At 42.9% G+C, this 19,173-nt stretch overlaps 1 protein-coding gene across 1 annotated transcript in view; it reads right to left on the bottom strand.

Moving 5' to 3' along the window:
- Positions 1 to 18,881, bottom strand: part of taok1a (TAO kinase 1a) — a 29,576-nt gene extending 10,695 nt beyond the window's left edge. Inside the window, exons 1-17 of the mRNA XM_029773212.1 lie at positions 18,339 to 18,881; positions 10,537 to 10,793; positions 10,361 to 10,432; positions 9,169 to 9,270; positions 9,016 to 9,061; positions 8,823 to 8,919; positions 8,578 to 8,691; positions 8,332 to 8,423; positions 6,478 to 6,571; positions 4,541 to 4,622; positions 4,184 to 4,354; positions 3,498 to 3,698; positions 3,182 to 3,322; positions 1,928 to 2,164; positions 1,648 to 1,776; positions 852 to 1,055; positions 337 to 576 (exon numbers count right to left, since the gene is read on the bottom strand). Coding sequence (XP_029629072.1) covers positions 337 to 576; positions 852 to 1,055; positions 1,648 to 1,776; positions 1,928 to 2,164; positions 3,182 to 3,322; positions 3,498 to 3,698; positions 4,184 to 4,354; positions 4,541 to 4,622; positions 6,478 to 6,571; positions 8,332 to 8,423; positions 8,578 to 8,691; positions 8,823 to 8,919; positions 9,016 to 9,061; positions 9,169 to 9,270; positions 10,361 to 10,432; positions 10,537 to 10,668 — 2,154 coding nt within the window. The 5' untranslated portion in view covers positions 10,669 to 10,793; positions 18,339 to 18,881. The remainder of the gene's footprint in view (positions 1 to 336; positions 577 to 851; positions 1,056 to 1,647; positions 1,777 to 1,927; positions 2,165 to 3,181; positions 3,323 to 3,497; positions 3,699 to 4,183; positions 4,355 to 4,540; positions 4,623 to 6,477; positions 6,572 to 8,331; positions 8,424 to 8,577; positions 8,692 to 8,822; positions 8,920 to 9,015; positions 9,062 to 9,168; positions 9,271 to 10,360; positions 10,433 to 10,536; positions 10,794 to 18,338) is intronic.
- Positions 18,882 to 19,173: the final 292 nt, after the last annotated feature.

Raw genomic sequence — 19,173 nt, 5'->3', positions numbered from 1 at the left:
GGGGTCAGTCTGGAGCTCTTTGGACTTGGATAGAGAGAGGAGGAAGAGAGGACAAACAGAACAGTGAGGGGTCAGTCTGGAGCTCTTTGGACTGGGACAGAGGAGGGAGGGCAAACAGAACAGTGAGGGGTCAGTCTGGAGCTCTTTGGACTGGGACAGAGGAGGGAGGACAAACAGAACAGTGAGGGGTCAGTCTGGAGCTCTTTGGACTGGGACAGAGGAGGGAGGACAAACAGAACAGTGAGGGGTCAGGTCCCTACATAAAGACCATTAACGGTAACACAAAACAACAACAGTTTATGGGAATTGTGTGTGTTAGTATATATGTGTGTTCACCTTGAGGCTCTTGGGCTGCTGTCGGACCTCCATGACGTGTTTGCGTCGGAGCTCTCTCTCCCTCCTCTTGTTGTACTCCTGCTGGTTGGTGAGTTCTGTCTGGTGCTGCAGGCGGATCAGCTCAGCCCTCATCTTCTGGATGGTGTTGACCTGGCGGAACTCCAGCTCCTGCATGGACTCATGGTGCCGCAGCAGCATGGCATGCTCCAGGTCCTTCTGCGTCTGACGCTTATTCAGCTCCTACACACAGACAGACAGGCAGGGAGGAACAACCATACAGGTTAGGCTAAAACTGCATTCTATAAGAGAAAGGGCAGCATGACAACCAGGGAATGGGATCCCACAGGGTAAAGGCATGGTTACAAAACATATGGAAGTAGGAAAATGAGCAGAACACACAGCTGAGCCATGGTTACAAAACCAAGACCGAGAGCAGGCAAGGGGGCCCTGTTTTGAGGAGAGTGAGAGGAACAAGGGACTGTATGAATGAGGAGAGCTGAGTGATTACAGCTGACCTCTCTCACTAGGTCCTGCTCCACGTTGTGGCGCGCGATGAGGATCCTCCTCTTGAAGCGTCGACACTCCAGCTCCAGATAGTGTCTCTGTCTCCTCAGCAGGTTGGCCTCCTCCTCAGCCTGGAAGTGCTGGAAGTTCTCCTTCTGCTTGGACAGCCACTCCTGCTTCTCCTTCTTAGGGGTCGACTGGTTCTCATTCAACTCCTGGGGGAAGAACAAGGACAGAGATTAAAGGGGAAATCTACACGTACTACATCCATGAATGATATAAACCCATTCTTTCTTGAACATTATAACTTATAAATGCCTCATGAGCTTAGTTCAACTGTTGTACCCCATCAAAAGCCAAAATATAAGCTTGTTTTACCAATGTTTGTAAACGAAGTCAAGTTAACAAAAACACTGTATAACCTCTAAACATGGTTAAAACTATAATTGTGATATCATGGATGGTCAGTCTTTGCATCCATAGCTCTGGCTATGAATTTGAGTGTGGTTACACTTTCTCCAGCCCCATCCCTCAACCTTTAACCAGATCAGTGGCGGGGAGCATGCTTTGTTATCGTTTCAACTGCAGATTGCCACTTTAAGAAATTCTAAACAGGAGCTTGCTGTCCATATTTACACATTTTCTGTAAAGGTTTGTCTGACATGCTGAGAGGATCATGTAGGCAAACATTTGTGCATGTCATGTGTTTTTTCTTCAAATGATATAGCAATGTTTGAAGCCTTGTATACTGTGTGTGTAGCCTTAAAATGTGACTGTTCATCTGTATCACTGCATGCGATTCCCTACCTCTTTGAGCTGCTCCTTGCGGAGTTTGTACTCTCGTTTCTGGGACTCTAGGAAGCTGTTGAGCTCTTTCTTCTGCTGGCTCTGGATGTGCTGCTGAAACTTCTTCTCATCATTAGTAAAGGTCTTTGCCTGCAGACACACACAAAATAAACATTTGAAAACGCCCCCAAAACTTCATTTAAAACAATAACTTTTAACAGCGACCTAGGGAACAGCAGTAGAATCTAGACAGAGTATGAATGTTGAAGTAAGTATGGAGTACGTGAGAAAACGACTGTACATCTTTCTCCATGGCGGCCTGATGCTTCTTAATGAGTTTCTCCATCTCCTGGGCGAAGCTGTTCCTCTGGTTCTCCAGCTCTTTGTCCAGACGGAGCCGGTGTTCGTCCATCTCAGCCTTCACCTTGTTCTCCAGGGCCATCAGCTGCTTCTGGTGCTGCCTCCTCATCCTCTTATAGCCTGACATCTGCTCTCTCAGCTCACTGTCCTGCTCGTGCTCCTTCATCTGACGGGTCACCTGGGGGAAACATAATGCTTATCATAGAACTCTGGACTCTTATACTCTCCTACAGGAGCAGACAACGAGAGCATACAGGTCGCAGTGGTGGGTAGTATATAGGGCTTTGGTTACAAAACAGATGGCACTGTGATAGACTACATCCAATTTGCTGAGTAGAGTATGTTTGGCAGCATTGAGTGAAGCAGGCTTTGTTGCGAAATAGGAAGCCGATTCTAGATTTAGTTTTGGATTGGAGATGCTTAATGTGAATCTGGATGGAGTGTTTACAGTCTAACCAGACACCTAGGTATTTGTAGTTGTCCACATATTCTAAGTCCGAACCGTCCAAAGTAGTGATGCTAGTCGGGCGGGTGCGGGCAGCGATCGGTTGAAGAGCATATGTTTTACTAGCATTTAAGAGCAGTTGGAGGCCACGGAACGAGTGTTGTATGGCATTGAAGCTCGTTTGGAGGTTTGTTAACACAGTGTCCAAAGAAGGGCCAGAAGTATACAGAATGGTGTCGTCTGCGTAGAGGTGGATCAGAGAATCACCAGCAGCAAGAGCGACATCATTGATATATACAGAGAAAAGAGTCGGCCCGAGAATTGAACCCTGTGGCACCCCCATAGAGACTGCCAGAGGTACGGACAACAGACCCTCCGATTTGACACACTGAGTGGGTCTGAGTGGGGGGTGGGAAACTGAATACTAGCTGTTAATGGCAGAGGTTTGAAACTCTCTTTCTTATTGGTCCATTAACTAATTTACCGCCTGGTTATGTCACCAGGCAGGCCAAAACTCCGTCCCACAAAAACAGGCTGAAATTTCAGGCAGTCTTTTCAAACAGCTCTTACACTAAAAGGGTATTATAATCATTATCCCAATTTCACAGTATTATTCCATCCTCATAGTGTGGAAATGTATATAAAACACAGAAAAATCACGTTTTTAACTGCACTGGGCCTTTAAGGGTAAATTTTTAAATCATGTTAACTACAGTATCATTGTATTTCTACGGCTCGATGTGCTCTTACCAGGGAGGCTGTGCGTATTGTGGCAAAGTGCTCGCGGTTGCGGTGGTGTTTTGGCCGTGGAGTGTGCGCAGGGGGAGACTGGGGCTCAGTGAGTGGCCGGCTGTTAGGTTCCGACTCTTCACGGTAAGTCGTCTCCTCCTCCTGAGGAAACAAATACAACGCAGTACATCAACGGCAGAAAAAAAACGCTTACAAATAATCTGTGAAAGCCACTAGGAAACAATATAATCACTATGTCGTGCATTTCACCGAATCATGTCACTATAATTAAGGCAGTGTCCAGCTATTCTGCAGCTCCAAGATCATCTCTACCCACCGGTTTGAGGTGAATGACGGAGCTGTTAGACATGACTGTGTGGTCTCCCTCCATCATGTCCAGTTCGCTCTTGTCATCTCCGGCGTCGGTCAGGCTGTTGACAGAGCTGCTCTGGGAGCTGGCGCTGATCGACATACTGGGGATAGACTGGTTACTGCCAACGCTGCTCACTGTGCCTGTCCTGCCACTCTGCTCCGGTTCCTGGGGACAACGCCACAACAACAACAAGACACAGGTGAGTGAAATACTTTTTGAATCACAGTGTGTCAACTATCGCAGGTTATGAGCAGAGGATAAACAGAAACAACTGAATGTTGAGAGAACCAAGCCACCCTCACCAGGCCTCCCTTAACCTAAATATATGAGTCCATTTAGAGAAACTACTACTAAACTATTTCCTTGTTTAAAACACAACTACATCTGCTTCAAGTCTATATGTTGTATTAGTAGGTAATGATTTGATGTATTGTGATCCGTTTTTTCTACTTCTTGCTGAATGTTGTTTGTGTGCTGTTTTCTACCTCATATACATTGAGTGTGGGAAATGCGCATTTACAAATGAAATATTATCTTTATTATTTCTAGCCTACCTAGGGTGTTTTCAAAGACTACAATGGTTCTGGTATAAACCATGCTAATCTCAAACTAAACTCCACAGGAGAGCAGAGCCAGATTGGGCGACTGACCTCCTCGTCTCCGTCCTGTGCCTCGGCTGCAGGGCCGTTGTGAGCCTCCTGGAAGAGGATCTTCTTCATCTTGCGGTACTGCAGGTTGTCTAGCTCCCGCACCGCAACCTTGGTCCTCAGGATCAGGTCCATCAGGACAGAGTCGGGCCGCTCCCGCTGCACAAACGCATGCTGAGAAAGAGAGGGAGGCAGAGGGGCCAATCATTTTCTTTTGAGTTGAGGGTGGGTATGATTCACGTTCATTTATTTATTTAACATACACTCAAAATCAAGTCAACAGAGCTAGCTAGATATCTATCTATACATTTTGGCATTGGTAGATCATGATAATTATAAATAAGATATGAGAGCTCTTACCTTTAACAGCACCTCAGAGTTGGGCCTGTCTTGGGGGAATTTCTGAAGGCAAGAATCTACAAAGTTTCGGAAGTAATCCGTCCTGAATTGAGACGGGGACAAGAAGGAAGAGTTAGTTTCGTTCCCACCATGACACACTATAAAAGTGGACAAATGCCTTCTCCTAAAGAATAAGTAAACTCTGATGAAGCTACAGTGAGGGAAAAAGTATTTGATCCCCTGCTGATTTTGTACATTTGCCCACTGACAAAGAAATGATCAGTCTATAATTTTAATGGTAGGTTTATTTGAACAGTGAGAGACAGAATAACAACAAAAAAATCCAGAAAAACGCATGTCAAAAATGTTATAAATTGAGGGAAATAAGTATTTGACCCCCTCTCAATCAGAAAGATTTCTGGCTCCCAGGTGTCTTTTATACAGGTAACGAGCTGAGATTAGGAGCACACTCTTAAAGGGAGTGCTCCTAATCTCAGCTTGTTACCTGTATAAAAGAAACCTGTCCACAGAAGCAATCAATCAATCAGATTCCAAACTCTCCACCATGGCCAAGACCAAAGAGCTCTCCAAGGATGTCAGGGACAAGATTGTAGACCTACACAAGGCTGGAATGGGCTACAAGACCATCGCCAAGCAGCTTGGTGAGAAGGTGACAACAGTTGGTGCGATTATTCGCAAATGGAAGAAACACAAAATAACTGTCAATCTCCCTCGGCCTGGGGCTCCATGCAAGATCTCACCTTGTGGAGTTGTAATGATCATGAGAACGGTGAAGAATCAGCCCAGAACTACACGGGAGGATCTTGTCAATGATCTCAAGGCAGCTGGGACCATAGTCACCAAGAAAACAATTGGTAACACACCGTGAAGGACTGAAATCCTGCAGCGCCCGCAAGGTCCCCCTGCTCAAGAAAGCACATATACATGCCCGTCTGAAGTTTGCCAATGAACATCTGAATGATTCAGAGGACAACTGGGTGAAAGTGTTGTGGTCAGATGAGACCAAAATGGAGCTCTTTGGCATCAACTCAACTCGCCGTGTTTGGAGGAGGAGGAATGCTGCCTACAACCCCAAGAACACCATCCCCACCGTCAAACATGGAGGTGTTTTTCTGCTAAGGGGACAGGACAACTTCACCGCATCAAAGGGACGACAGACGAGGCCATGTACCGTCCGTCGGTGAGAACCTCCTTCCCTAAGCCAGGGCATTGAAAATGGGTCGTGGATGGGTATTCCAGCATGACAATGACCCAAAACACACAGCCAAGGCAACAAAGGAGTGGCTCAAGAAGAAGCACATTAAGGTCCTGGAGTGGCCTAGCCAGTTTCCAGACCTTAATCCCATAGAAAATCTGTGGAGGGAGCTGAAGGTTCAAGTTGACAAACGTCAGCCTCGAAACCTTAATGACTTGGAGAAGATCTGCAAAGAGGAGTGGGACAAAATCCCTCCTGAGATGTGTGCAAACCTGGTGGCCAACTACAAGAAACGTCTGACCTCTGTGATTGCCAACAAGGGTTTTGCCACCGAGTACTAAGTCATGTTTTGCAGTGGGGTCAAATACTTATTTGCCTCTTTAAAATGCTAGTCATTTTATAACATTTTTGACATGTGTTTTTCTGGATTCTTTTGTTGTTATTCTGTCTCTCACTGTTCAAATAAACCTACCATTAAAATTATAGACTGATCATTTCTTTGTCAGTGGGCAAACGTACAAAATTAGCAGGGGATCAAATACTTTTTTCCCTCATTAAAATGCTAATCATTTTGTAAAATTTTTGACATGCGGTTTTTAGGATTTTTTTGTTGTTATTCTGTCTCTCACTGTTCAAATAAACCTACCATTAAAATTATAGACTGATCATTTCTTTGTCAGTGGGCAAATGTACAAAATCAGCAGGGGATCAAATACTTTTTCCCTCACTGTACATGACATACCATTCACTTGACTGCAGTGTGGGGCTTTCATTCTGCGCTATGTGATATAAGGCACTCATCGCATTCATATTGAACAGTGGAGGTTTTCTCTCAGCTAGAAACAAAGAGATTAAAGAAAACAATAGTTTACCAAGATCCACTAACAGTAAAACATAACAAGGAGGAATACAGATAGATGTCATATTAAAGTAATAGGAAGACAGACAAAAGATTTATAGTGCCTTCTGAAAGCATTCAGACCCCTTGACTTTTTCAACATTTTGTTACGTTACAGCCTTATTCTAAAATGGATTACATTGTTTTTCCCCCCCTCATCAATCTACACACAATACCCCATAATGACAAAGCAAAAACAGGTTTTTAGAAATGTTTGCGAACTTATTAAAAATAAAAACTGAAATATAACATTTACATAAGTATTCAGACCCTTTACTCAGTACTTCGTTGAAGCACCTTTGGCAGCGATTACAGCCTTGAGTCTTCTTGGGTATGACATGACGCTACAAGCTTGGCACACCTGTATTTGGGGAGTTTCTCTCATTCTTCTCTGCAGATCCTCTCAAGCTCTGTCAAGTTGGATGGGGAGCGTGGCTGCACAGCTATTTTCAGGTCTCTCCAGACATGTTCGATCGGGTTCAAGTCCAGTCCCTGGCTGCGCCACTCAAGGATATTCAGAGACTTGTCCTGAAGCCACTTCAGCATTGTATTGGCTGTGTGCTTAGGGTCGTTGTCCTGTTGGAAGGTGAACCGTCGCCCCAGTCTGAGGTCCTGAGCGCTCTGGAGCAGGTTTTCATCAAGGATCTCTCTGTACTTTGATCCGTTCATCTTTCCCTCAATCCTGACTAGTCTCCCAGTACCTACCACTGAAAAACATCCCCACAGCATGATACTGCCAAGTTTCCTCCAGACGTGACGCTTGGCATTCAGGCCAAAGAGTTCAATATCTGTTTCATCAGACCATGGTCTGAGAGTTTGGGGGTGCCTTTTGGCAAACTCCAAGCGGGCTATCATGTGCCTTTTACTGAGGAGTGGCTTCCGTCTGGCTACTCTACCATAAAGGCCTGATTGGTGGAGTGCTGCAGAGATGGTTGTCCTTCTAGAAGTTTCTCCCATCTCCACAGAGGAACTCTAGAGCTCTATCAGAGTGACCATTGGGTTCTAGGTCACCTCCCTGAGCAAGGCCCTTCTCCCCTGATTGCTAAGTTTGGCCGGATGGCCAGCTCTAGGAAGAGTCTTGGTGGTTACAAACTTCTTCCATTTAAGAATGATTGAAGCCACTGTGTTCTTGGGGACCTTCAATGCTGCAGAAATGTTTTGATACACTTTCCCAGATCTGTGCCTAGACAGATCTCTATGGACAATTCCTGGCTTGGTTTTTGCTCTGACATGCACTGTCAACTGTGGGACCTTATATAGACAGGTGTGTGCCTTTCAAAATCATGTCCAATCAATTGAATTTACCACGGGTAGACTCCAATCAAGTGATCAATGGAAACAGGATGCACCTGAGCTCAATTGAGTCTCATAGCAAAGGGTCAGAATAATTATGTAAATAAAGTATGTTTTTTATTTTGAATACATTTGCAAAAATTTCTAATAACCTGTTTTCACTTTTTTATCCATTTTAGAATAAGGCTGTAACGAAACAAAATGTGGAAAAAGTCAAGGGGTCTGAATACTTTCTGAAAGCACTGTATTATTCAAACCAGTATGAAGAAGAAAAACAAATAGTCTACATTCTTCTCTGGCCAGATATTGGTTTAAGATATGGAATGAATAAAGGAGAGCATTAAAACAACAGGAGAGCTAGTCTAGAATTGAACCAGAGCAGAGTACATGGACTAGAGAGTTTACCTAATTCAATGCAGGTTATTCCCAGAGACCAGATGTCAATCTTCCCATCGTACTGACCTTCGTCCATAGCCAGGATTACCTCTGGGGCCATCCTGAGGAAACATCCCCATTTTAATGACCGGTACACTGCTTTTGATTTGATGGAAAATATTGAATGAGACTGTAGATGGTGCCACATTTCTAAATTCTTCCCCATATTACAAACACCATCTATTTTTTCTCATACATTGGAATTTTGAAACTCACCAATATGGCGTCCCCACAAAAGAGTTGGCTGGCGAGACAATGGAGGCAGAACCAAAATCTGCAAGTTTCACCTGGCCAGGCTCTGTCAGCAAGACGTTCCCTGCCTTGATATCTCTGTCAGCCAGACAGAGGAGAGAGATGATGTCATTACAGCTTTGTTCCACTGGCACAGGCACACCCCCTCCCTTAGGGCACAAAGAAGTCAGTCTAGCACGTCCACACATACAGGTACGAGGAGGACTCACCGGTGAATCATGTTGTGGGAATGAAGGTAAGCTAGCCCCTGTAGAGCACCGTGGGTAATCGCTGCTATTTCCATTTCTTGTAAGGGTTTCTTGTGAACTACAGAGGATGTAGAGAGAGAGAGGATGAAAGTGCTGCAAATCATGGGGAAAACCACAAAGAACCAGTCTTATAATCTCAAAACTGCCATCTTACCTTCCAGGACATCGGAGGCAGAGCCTAGACAGTACTCCATCACCAGCTACAGAGACAGAAAGAGAGAGTGTTATACTGGGCTAAATAATGTACTGTTTCAGATTATTCACCACGTTATCATAGCATTATTTTCCATTTAGAAAACACTCTTACCCAGGCAGTGTGCTCTCGCAGATAGCATCCTTTATACTCTATGCTGTTTGGGTGCTGTATTCTCTGCAGAAACTTTACCTCCTTGATTATGTCTTGCCATTTCTGTTAGGTAAAACAGTGGAACAATTACATCATGTTTGCATAACAAGCTTTAAAAGGACCAATCTCCCAGCATCTTGTTTTGGTAAAAAAGCTGAGGGATGTGCCTGGAGAAATTTAACCACTCAAATTTATAGACTGACCATCCACGATATCACAATTATAGTTTTAAGCATGTTTTGAAGCTATACAGTGTTTGCTAACATTTACATATACTGGAGTAAAACAAGCTTATATTTTGGGTTCCGATGGGGTAATACTGTTGAACTAAGCTCATATGGCATTTATTTATAAGTTATATTTTTCAAGAATCAAGTATATCATTCATGTATAAATCCAAAAATGGATGTTGCAACTGCAGATTGCCCCTTCAAACAATAAGGAGATAGATGCAGGCTGAAAGTATTAGGTGTTCTACATGGAACTTTAGTTACTTCCCTTTGAGTTCCACTCTACTTCTTTGGGTTAATGAATTACCCAATCCAGTCATTTTGCCAGATTCAAATCTGATTATCAACTGTTTTTAGACTGAACCCTAGGGAATAGGCCACTGAATGGCAGTTCCACTACTTTAAGCAAATACGCTTATCTCGAGTAAGATGTTTTAATTCTAAACTGCTGAGAAAAACAACAAATCCCTTTGGAGACCAAACCTTACAGAAACTGTAGGTCTAATGCTCCGAACCCACTGAGGACAGGATCTTGAAGGAATAGGCCTTGTTAGAATACATGCTAATGAGCCTTTTCACGGTAAACCAATATTGAGACAGCAAACAACTTCAGCAACAGCCCTCTACTGTGTCAACTCATTGAAGTTGGGTAATCTTTATAACATGAAGCAATTGTTTCCTGGAGAACACATGATGTTTCATCACACCACTGATTAAATAAATTATCATGGGATTAATAGATAATATTGTTTGTCCTCTGTGCTGAAATTGTCACACAATTATCTGATTTACATATTTTTGAGCTTTTCAGAAAAAAATCATTATATTTGCAAATGAGTGAGAGACGCTTACTAACAAAACTAGAATTATGAAAGGTAATTGGTGTAACATCAATGGCATTTGACACACAATCTGTCTCTTACCTCGTTGGATTGTTTTCCACTGTAAGACATCTTCTTGATGGCCACCACCTCAGTGGTCCGCACATCTCGTGCCTGAAGAAAAACAGAAAGTCAACACCCTGCCCTATATCTTAAACAGTTCTGAATGGAAGTCCAGCTCTGTTACTGAGCACAGAGTGGTGGGTCCAAGTACTCACAAAATAGACGGCACCGAAGCTGCCATGTCCGATCTCTCGCAGGTCTGAGAACAGTTTCTCAGGGTCCTCCTTGAAGAAGAGCTCAGCAACGTCGGGGTCCTTCAGGCTCCCCGCCCGACTGGTGTTGGGCATGCTAAGGGGGGGACGTGCCAGTGCTGCCACCGCCGCGGCCAGGGATTATCTGGATGTGCGACAGCGACGCGACAGCCCCCACCGACGGCTCATCTGCAGGACAGCGGCCTCATATGTGTACACACCTTGGGGATGGAGAGGAGAGAGAGTGAGAACTAGCACAATAGCACTTAGCAAGCACATTAATATATTTTTTTTTATACATCTTAGTTATTTAGCGGACGCACTTATTTAGAGAGATTTCCAGTAGTGAGTGCTTACATTTTTCATACTTTTTTTGTACTGCTGACCCGTAGGAATCAAACCCACAACCCTGGCATTGCAAACGCCATGCTCTACCAACTGAGCCACATGGGACCCAAAATCAGGACCCAAAATCAATCAAGTTCTGATATTGAGAGGGGGTGAATGGTGAAATTGATTCTCCGGGACATAGAAGATACAACAGCCTGGACAGAGAGAGTGAATAGGACTTCTAATGTGATTATCTAATGGTGAAAAGCCTACATGGGGGGGGATGGGGCATCCATGAACTCGGAATAAGCCTCCTTTCAACACTTTCCTGCAAAGTCAGGTTCGGGCCATGTTGCCATTATAACTAAAGAGGCACTGCTCTTGTTGACCATAAAAATCTGCGTGATGACGTAGTGTTCACAAAATGTACTTTATCGCTTAAGTTTTCCTGTACCGAATAAAACTAAAATGTTAAAAAATAAAATGATTTAACCTTTATTTAACCAGGAAAAGCCCATTGAGACCGAGAGACTCTTTTTTAAGGTAGACCTGGCCAAGAAGGCAGCAACAATCAATACATTACATCATTAAAACATACATGATCCAGCCTAAAAAAAGCATTTACACTCCTCTGTAACAGAGTCTCCCATCAATATTTTAAATGAATTCAGTGGCACTAACATATCTAGATGAAGCATGGATTGTAGACTATTCCATGCCTCTGGTGCACTAGAAGAGAAGGCAGTCTTGCCAGATACTGTAAATGTCCTGGGGACTTTAAGTAGCAACCACCTAGCAGACCAGGTATGGTAACTGCTGGTGGTGAAGGAGACCAGACTAAAGAGGTAAAGAGGGAGTTTACCCAAAAGGGCTTTGTAGATGAACACATACAAATGTATCTTTCTGAGCATATAAAGTGAGGTCCAACCTAAAATTTGGTACAAGGTGCAATGGTGGTGAGTGACTTTGCATTTGTAATAAAGCGCAAGGATGCATGATAAACAGTGTCCAGTCTCTGTAAGACAGAGGAGGCTGCATGCATATACAACAAGTCACCATAATCAATTACAGAGAGAAAAGTGGCCCGAACAAGTTTCTTTCTAGCCATAAGCGGGAGGCGAGCCTTATTCCAAAAATAAAAACCCAATTTTCAATTTAAGCTTTGTCACAAGATTATCCACATGACCTTTAAAGGACAACTTGTCATCCAACCACATACCTAGGTATTTGTAGGATGACACTTTTTCAATGGATAAGCCACCAGATGTGACAATGCTAACCTTCTCTGGCAGAGTTCTAGCTCTGGTAAAGGTCATGAATTTAGTTTTCTATACATTCAAGACCAGTTTGAGACCATAAAGGGAGGCCTGCGTTGATTGAAAAGCAGTCTGGAGCTCTTCAACAGCCTGAACCATGACTGTATCTGAATATATGACTGTATCATCTGCATATATATGTAACTTTGCTGGTTGCATCCCATTTCCCAAATCATTAATAAAAATTGAGAACAACACTGGAGCTAAAATGGAACCCTGGGGCACACCTATATTAATCTCACGAAAGCTAGACTTGTGATTGTCAGTATATACACATTGTGTTCTGTCAGAAAGATAATTCCTAAACCAATTTAATGCCCCTTCACTGAGACCAATGTTTCTGAGTCTACTAGCAACAATTCATGGTCAACTGAATCAAAAGCCTTTGATAAATCCAAAAACAGAGCAGCACAATGTTGCTTTTTATCAAGTGCATTAATGATGTAATTTGCCACTGCCATAGCTGCAGTTGTGGTGCTGTGCCCTGATCTAAAGCCAGACTGAACCCCACTCAGTATGTTCTTTTCAATTAAGAAGTTTTTTTAACTGAGTTCACTAGGGATTCATAGACTTTGGCTAGGATAGGCAGTTTGGAGATAGGACAATAGTTATTAGCATCTGAGGGATCTCCACCCTTTAGCAGTTGGAGGACATAAGCTGATTTCTAAATGCTGGGTATGGAATTGGTCAAGAGACTCAAATTGAACATGTAAGCCACAGGTTCAGTAATAATACCAGCTGCTGTCTTTAAGAGGTAGGGGTCCAGGTTGTCTGGATCTGCAGACTTTTTAGTGTCTACTGCGTTTAGTGCTTTATAGACATCAGTATAAGAAACAGGCTCAAAGTTAAAATGGTTCACATGAGGGCCTATATCACAGTTGACTGTAACCGAGCTTACATTAGAGGCCTGAGCCCCACCATTATTAAAAAACCCTACAATATCGGCTTGTTCTTTCATTTCATTAGAATCCATCATTAAATGGTCAGGAAGGCCAGAGGATACATTAGAACCTGACACTGATTTGATTAGCTTCCAGAACTTGGTAGGGTTGTTTAGATTCTCTGTGACTGCATTTAAATAGTAATCTGATTTGGACTAACTGATCAATCCTGTGCATTTGTTTCTTAGCACTCTGAAGGAGGCCCAGTCAATAGGAACATTTGTATGTCTAGCTTGAGCCCAAGAGATATTTCTCTTTCTAATTAATTCTGCCAAATTATCTGAAAACCAGGGATTGTCCCTTCCACTGATTCTAAATTTCTTCACAGGGGCATGCTTATCACAAATTGACACAAATTTCATATGAAAATAGTTCCAGGCAGTGTCAACATCAGGAATCAGACTTACTCTGTCAATATTATGGTACATATCACATAAGAACACATGCTCATCAAAATGTCTAAAATGTCTTTTAAAATATAACGGGGTTTGGCTTTGGTCATTTTTGCATTTCTAACACAAGCAATTGCACAGTGATCACTAACATCATTACAGAATATCCCAGTCGATGTGTATTTGAGGGGTATTCTTTAGAATAATGTCCAATAGAGTTGATTTGTTAGGTGCTCTGGGATTCGGTCTTGTTGGCGCATTAATTAATTGAGCGAGATTCAGAGTCACACAGTTCTTTAAAAGTGTCCGATAGAGATGTAAGCATGTCCCAGTTCAAATCTCCTAAAATAACTAATTCAGAGTCATTTAACTTGTGCAGGACATCAGAAAGAGAGTTTAGTGCATCTCCCGAAGCCGAGGGCGGTCTGTAGCAGCTGACTACAGTGATGTGGGAGTCCTTATATATGTTCACTTTAACCGCAAGCAATTCAAAATGTTTGGCTTTGGTAATCAAGATAATTTCAGAGGTGTTAAACTCGGATTTAGAGCGTTGGACTAGTAACCGAAAGGTTGCAAGATCGAATCCCCGAGCTGACAAGGTAAATATCTGTCGTTCTGCCCCTGAACAAGGCAGTTAACCCACTGTTCCTAGGCCGTCATTGTAAATAAGAATTTGTTCTTAACTGACTTGCCTAGTTAAATAAAGGTAAAAAATAAAAGTAGGGTGAGTCAACATGTTTTTCTACTTGCAAACACACACACACACACACACACACACACACAAATACATACACACAGAAATCAGAGCCATGGACAGCCAAATCATATTTAGCTTACGTTGATTGGACTAAATCGTTTTGTCTCTTTTAATTGTCACTGTATTAGACTAAGCAGAGGTTATTTGATGATGTTGAAATGTTGAAGTTGAAATGGTGCTGAAATAGTGGAGCCAGCTCCTGTGTTCTTTGCGACTTGCGGTAACTTTTAGTGGTCCAAAAATGTTGGAAACATGAACTTTCTTAACCATGCTGTAGGTCATGTCTGTTACTGTACATGCAATATGCTTTGTGGACTTCACTGGACAGAGGTTACTATCAGGTTTTGTGATAAAACAAAGGTGTGGTTGAATTTACTCTGCCACTGTGTCCTCTTATTGTCTTTGCCTTTAGGCTTATATATCGGTGACAAGGCATATGAATTAACAAGTTATAGAGCAAACAACGCAATTATCACAACACATAGGTTATAATATGGCTTTTTGGGGGGGGGGGCTTCCCCAGTGATTTTACCCACGCACCGTTACCGTCTGTAGCCTAATAAACTGCACGCTTTCCCGAGTCGTAGTGGGAGGACCACACACCATATCATCGCGTGACTCCAAGTTTACTTTGATATGATGGTTATTATATCAATATTTGCGCATAAAAGGCGTTTCCACCGCCATTTCTCGCATAATCAATTTTACCAACACAAACAGATCCCACAATGTCGAAAGAAATTATCCGTCTGCATATGTAAAATTGTACCGAAACTTCCTGTTTCCATGACAGCTGTCTAAAAAAAATGTTTTATACGGTATGACTTTACTCGCATAAAAACTGTGATGGAAACGTGGTTAATGTCATTATTCTTTTTTTCCTTACTTTGTTCCCACCAGAACAGCAAGGTATCATGCTGAGTATGAGGTAGAGGAAATGCAGTGACAGCCAACACCCGTAGTAGAGTAGAACCAAGACACACGGAAACAAGAGTTGTGTGCAGTCTGTCTCAAGGATTTCATCAGGTGTAAGAATTCAGTTGTGTCATTAATGGTTTGAAGAAGAAAAAACACTAGTGCTGTGCTTTCAACTTTTTTACTCAGTCCAGTGCTCTCTCCCTCGGATATGATGCACGGCACGGACTGCTTTAGGCAGACAATGAGAAAGAAACTAGTATGCCCATTACTCTAGGATCATGGCCCTCTGAGCGTCCCTGGATGCCACAGGAGGAGAGCCTAATAATAGGAGCGAGGGATGGTCACACTGGCCAGTGATGTAAGGCTGAGCTCTGGAGAGTGGCCAGTTATAGCTCTCGGTCCATTCTGGCGAACGAAGTAGGAAGAGATCACAGTCTCCTGTTTCCATAGAAACAGCAACTACTGTAAGAAAGCCAGTGTGCTGTGTCCGGGCTGATAGACAGTGACTCCGCCTCTCCCCCAACACCCTCTTGCTCCACTATTTTGGTATGCACACAGACAAAGAAAATAGCACTGCAGCTGATAACCTCACACAAAGAAAACCCAACCTCACACAAAGAAAACCCAACATTACAACACAGTAGATAAGGAAGAGATGACACGAGCTATGCACCATACCATCCATAACATAAAACTAGCTAGTTGTTAGACCTGTACAGGTCAATACAGACACACTTCCTCAGTCAATTGACTCAAATACATATTTAGGGGGTATTTTCAATTCTCAAATAAAAAAGCTGAACTGTTTTTTACTAGGCCTAATCTAACATTGCCTGAGGAAGACCAACATGTGGTAGTAACATAGCCACTCCTCGACAACACCAGAAAATTGACTAGTGCCTAATTATTTTGGGGGGGGGTAATTCAAAAATATTTTCGTCTGTATGCCTCAATAAACATGTAATTTATTGCTGGCTCTTAAATATTATGTAATTATTGATAGCTAGCTAGTTATCTGAAGAAAGTTGACAGTGCCCAGCCAGCTCAGATGATCAGCTGCACACAGACACACTGAGCAACACTTTCCCTCTCTGACGCCAGTCACAAGACTGTTCCTCTCCCTCTCGGCCTGGGAGGAACAGCACAGCCAGACCCCAGTCCCTCAGGCACAGCAGGCAGACATCTTTTGTCCCACAACACTGGACGACTCACTCACTACCCTGCTGCACAGACGCAGCCACAGCCCTGAAATAAAGTCTCATTAACGGCATGCGACTGTGGTTCTTTATTGCCATTGTTGTTTATGAATGAGCCTTGTTGTTGTAGCCTCTCTCTCATGATGATGACGTTTTGAACAGCAGGAGGCACGTGAAAGCAGTGACAGCGATGGAACTGATACCTTTAATGAATCACTTCGGCGTGCTACTGACACCCTACACACACACACACACACAGGCAGCAAGAGGCAGCAAGAATGCAGCCGGACAGGACAACAAATCTGGAGGGATGGAATTCCCTCTGCATGCTGTCACTGCACTGCATTTCCTGTTTGCTCAGCTATAGGCACTGCTGGGACTTTTTCGGGCATTAAGACTCCTCTATCATAGCTTATACAGGCCGAGCAACGGTTTTGCTTTGGAGCTCTTATAGGGGAAAACAACTGTATTGTATTACCTGTGTAAGTGTAATGTGGTCTGTGATAGGCTAATCAATCATCTCAGATATTGACAATGTAAAGGTGTGGATAAAAACATAGGCCATCCTTATTGTCCATCCATGGGATGTGCGTCTCTCTCTGCAGTACGCATTATACCGTTTTTGAAGTGAATTGAAATTCAATTCATGAATTTATAAATCCTCACAGTAGAAAACCATTAGCAATATTCAATTTACTTCCTGAATTGAAAACTAAATTGACCCGACCCCTTTATTTTAATGATTATGTAATAGACACCCATAAACAAATGAAATGAGTATGAACACATAGCCTACTCGTTTCAGTTCACAAGGTGAAGTAGCACCCATTTTATTTCATTTTCATTGACCAAAACACACACACACACACACACACACACACACACACACACACACACACACAGCTGAAACAGGGAAATTACAATTCTGAATCAATATGCCAGGAGGACATCCCATTTATCGTGCCTTCCATCATTTATGGAGCACTTTTAGGCCAATGTTAATGGCTTGGGGAGTATGAATGTCACAACAAATCCAATCATAGAGAGGTCTAAACTACGGTAATAGCAGCTGGATGGTAATGCAAACTGTTGCCAAATTCTATCTTATTCTTAAAAATAATAAATTGTAGGCTTATTCAAATGCATTTAGAAGTGTTCTGTTCATATTAATGCTGCATAACGACTGGAACACCCCGCATTTGTAAACAAACCCCGTGCGGGTCAAAGAAAGAGATAACATAAAAACAAAACAGACTATTGTTTACCATCTGATCTTTGAAACATACACCTCATATGTACCCTAGTTAATGTGATAGTACAGTAGCAAGATTGTCAAGTGACGAATCACGTTCAAGGCAAACTCATCATTGAGAAACGTCCCTTGACTCCATAACCATACAGCTTGCTCGCTGGCAAGCTGCCTAGCCAAGGCTAGTAGTGGCATAGCTAACACATAACAGTACCTAGCTAGCTATAGCCAGGACTTCGCTCAAAGTTCTTAACTCCCCAAAATCAAATCGACAAAACATTTAATACTGTACTAGACAAGGCAGTCAACTTGAGCTAGGTAGCCAGCTAGCTAGTTGGTTAGTTTACTAATGTCAACAAATTCGAAGTTACCGGTAGCTAGTTACCTACACCCCATTCGAGTAGTGTGGTCGATGTGAAATCATGCTAAGGCTAGCTCAGCAGCCGAGAACTTGAGGCAGCTAACTTGATGTTACTAGCTAGCCATGGAAGCCAACTTAGTATCTTATGTGGTGTGCAAGCAATACATGGTGATATGACAAGTGTTGTAGGTATTAGTACATTTTAGGGCTTCGTTACAAGCATTGTTTAACGTCGTACCATTTACATTTTAAGGCGTTAAAAATATGAGGCTATCTATTAGTTATTCCTAGCCAGTTTAAACTCACCCTTCCGACAGGCCTGGATGGTTTGAGCGGAGCAGATAATGTCGTGTGGTTTAGCCAATTTTGGACAGGAAGAGAACTGGATTAGTTTTTTCCCGTATTGTATTTTCCTTGCACTGATTTCTGATGTTTTTCAAAGTTGTCAACCGATGTGTTGCTTTAGATTGGGTGTGTAGAGTTGTCTAAAATCTCCACCCTTGGACTAACTGGGGCCCAGATGCTCGATTCCCGTACTATAGGCAGATCCCAAAGATGGCGGCCGTGCGTTCCACCACCTCCCTCCGTGACAAATACGGCGGGGAAATGTGAGGGAAGCTCAGGGAACACCACGAAAACACCCAAACTGAAAGCGACCGCACCATTGATAACGTCGGAAGAGTGGAGAGGTCTTTTCTTTGAGTGAGAGTAGAAATATGTTCAATATTTCACTGTGTTTATGTTGGGATTCTCTCCCGTCCTCTTCCAATTCAGCCAGTTCCGCCCTATCGCTATAAACTCCCTCTGACCTATTCATATACAGTCACTGCTCTGATCTAAACGCATGGAGCAGCAAACCTACCAAATCCTAAGGGGCGGTGACAATACAGTTACTGATCTGCAGACTAAATATTTTATTATGGAAAAAATAAAATGGCATGACCATAGCACAACAAGTAATTGAATCTATGGACACTGTTTTTTTACGTTTCCCCAACATTGCTCAGCATGATGTAGCTTTAGAAAACCCAAGGGGATGGAAGAGGGCTTACTGCTGGTCCCCAATGCGATGCAATTGGAGTCATGATAAGGGCAAAAACTAAGATAATGTGATTCAATTCAGGGATACATTTAGTAAATA

Source organism: Salmo trutta, chromosome 13 (assembly GCF_901001165.1).
Source record: "Salmo trutta chromosome 13, fSalTru1.1, whole genome shotgun sequence".
Lineage (NCBI taxonomy): Eukaryota > Metazoa > Chordata > Actinopteri > Salmoniformes > Salmonidae > Salmo > Salmo trutta.
The sequence above is the reverse complement of the archived record's forward strand: the minus strand, read 5'-3'. Positions and strand labels throughout refer to the sequence as shown.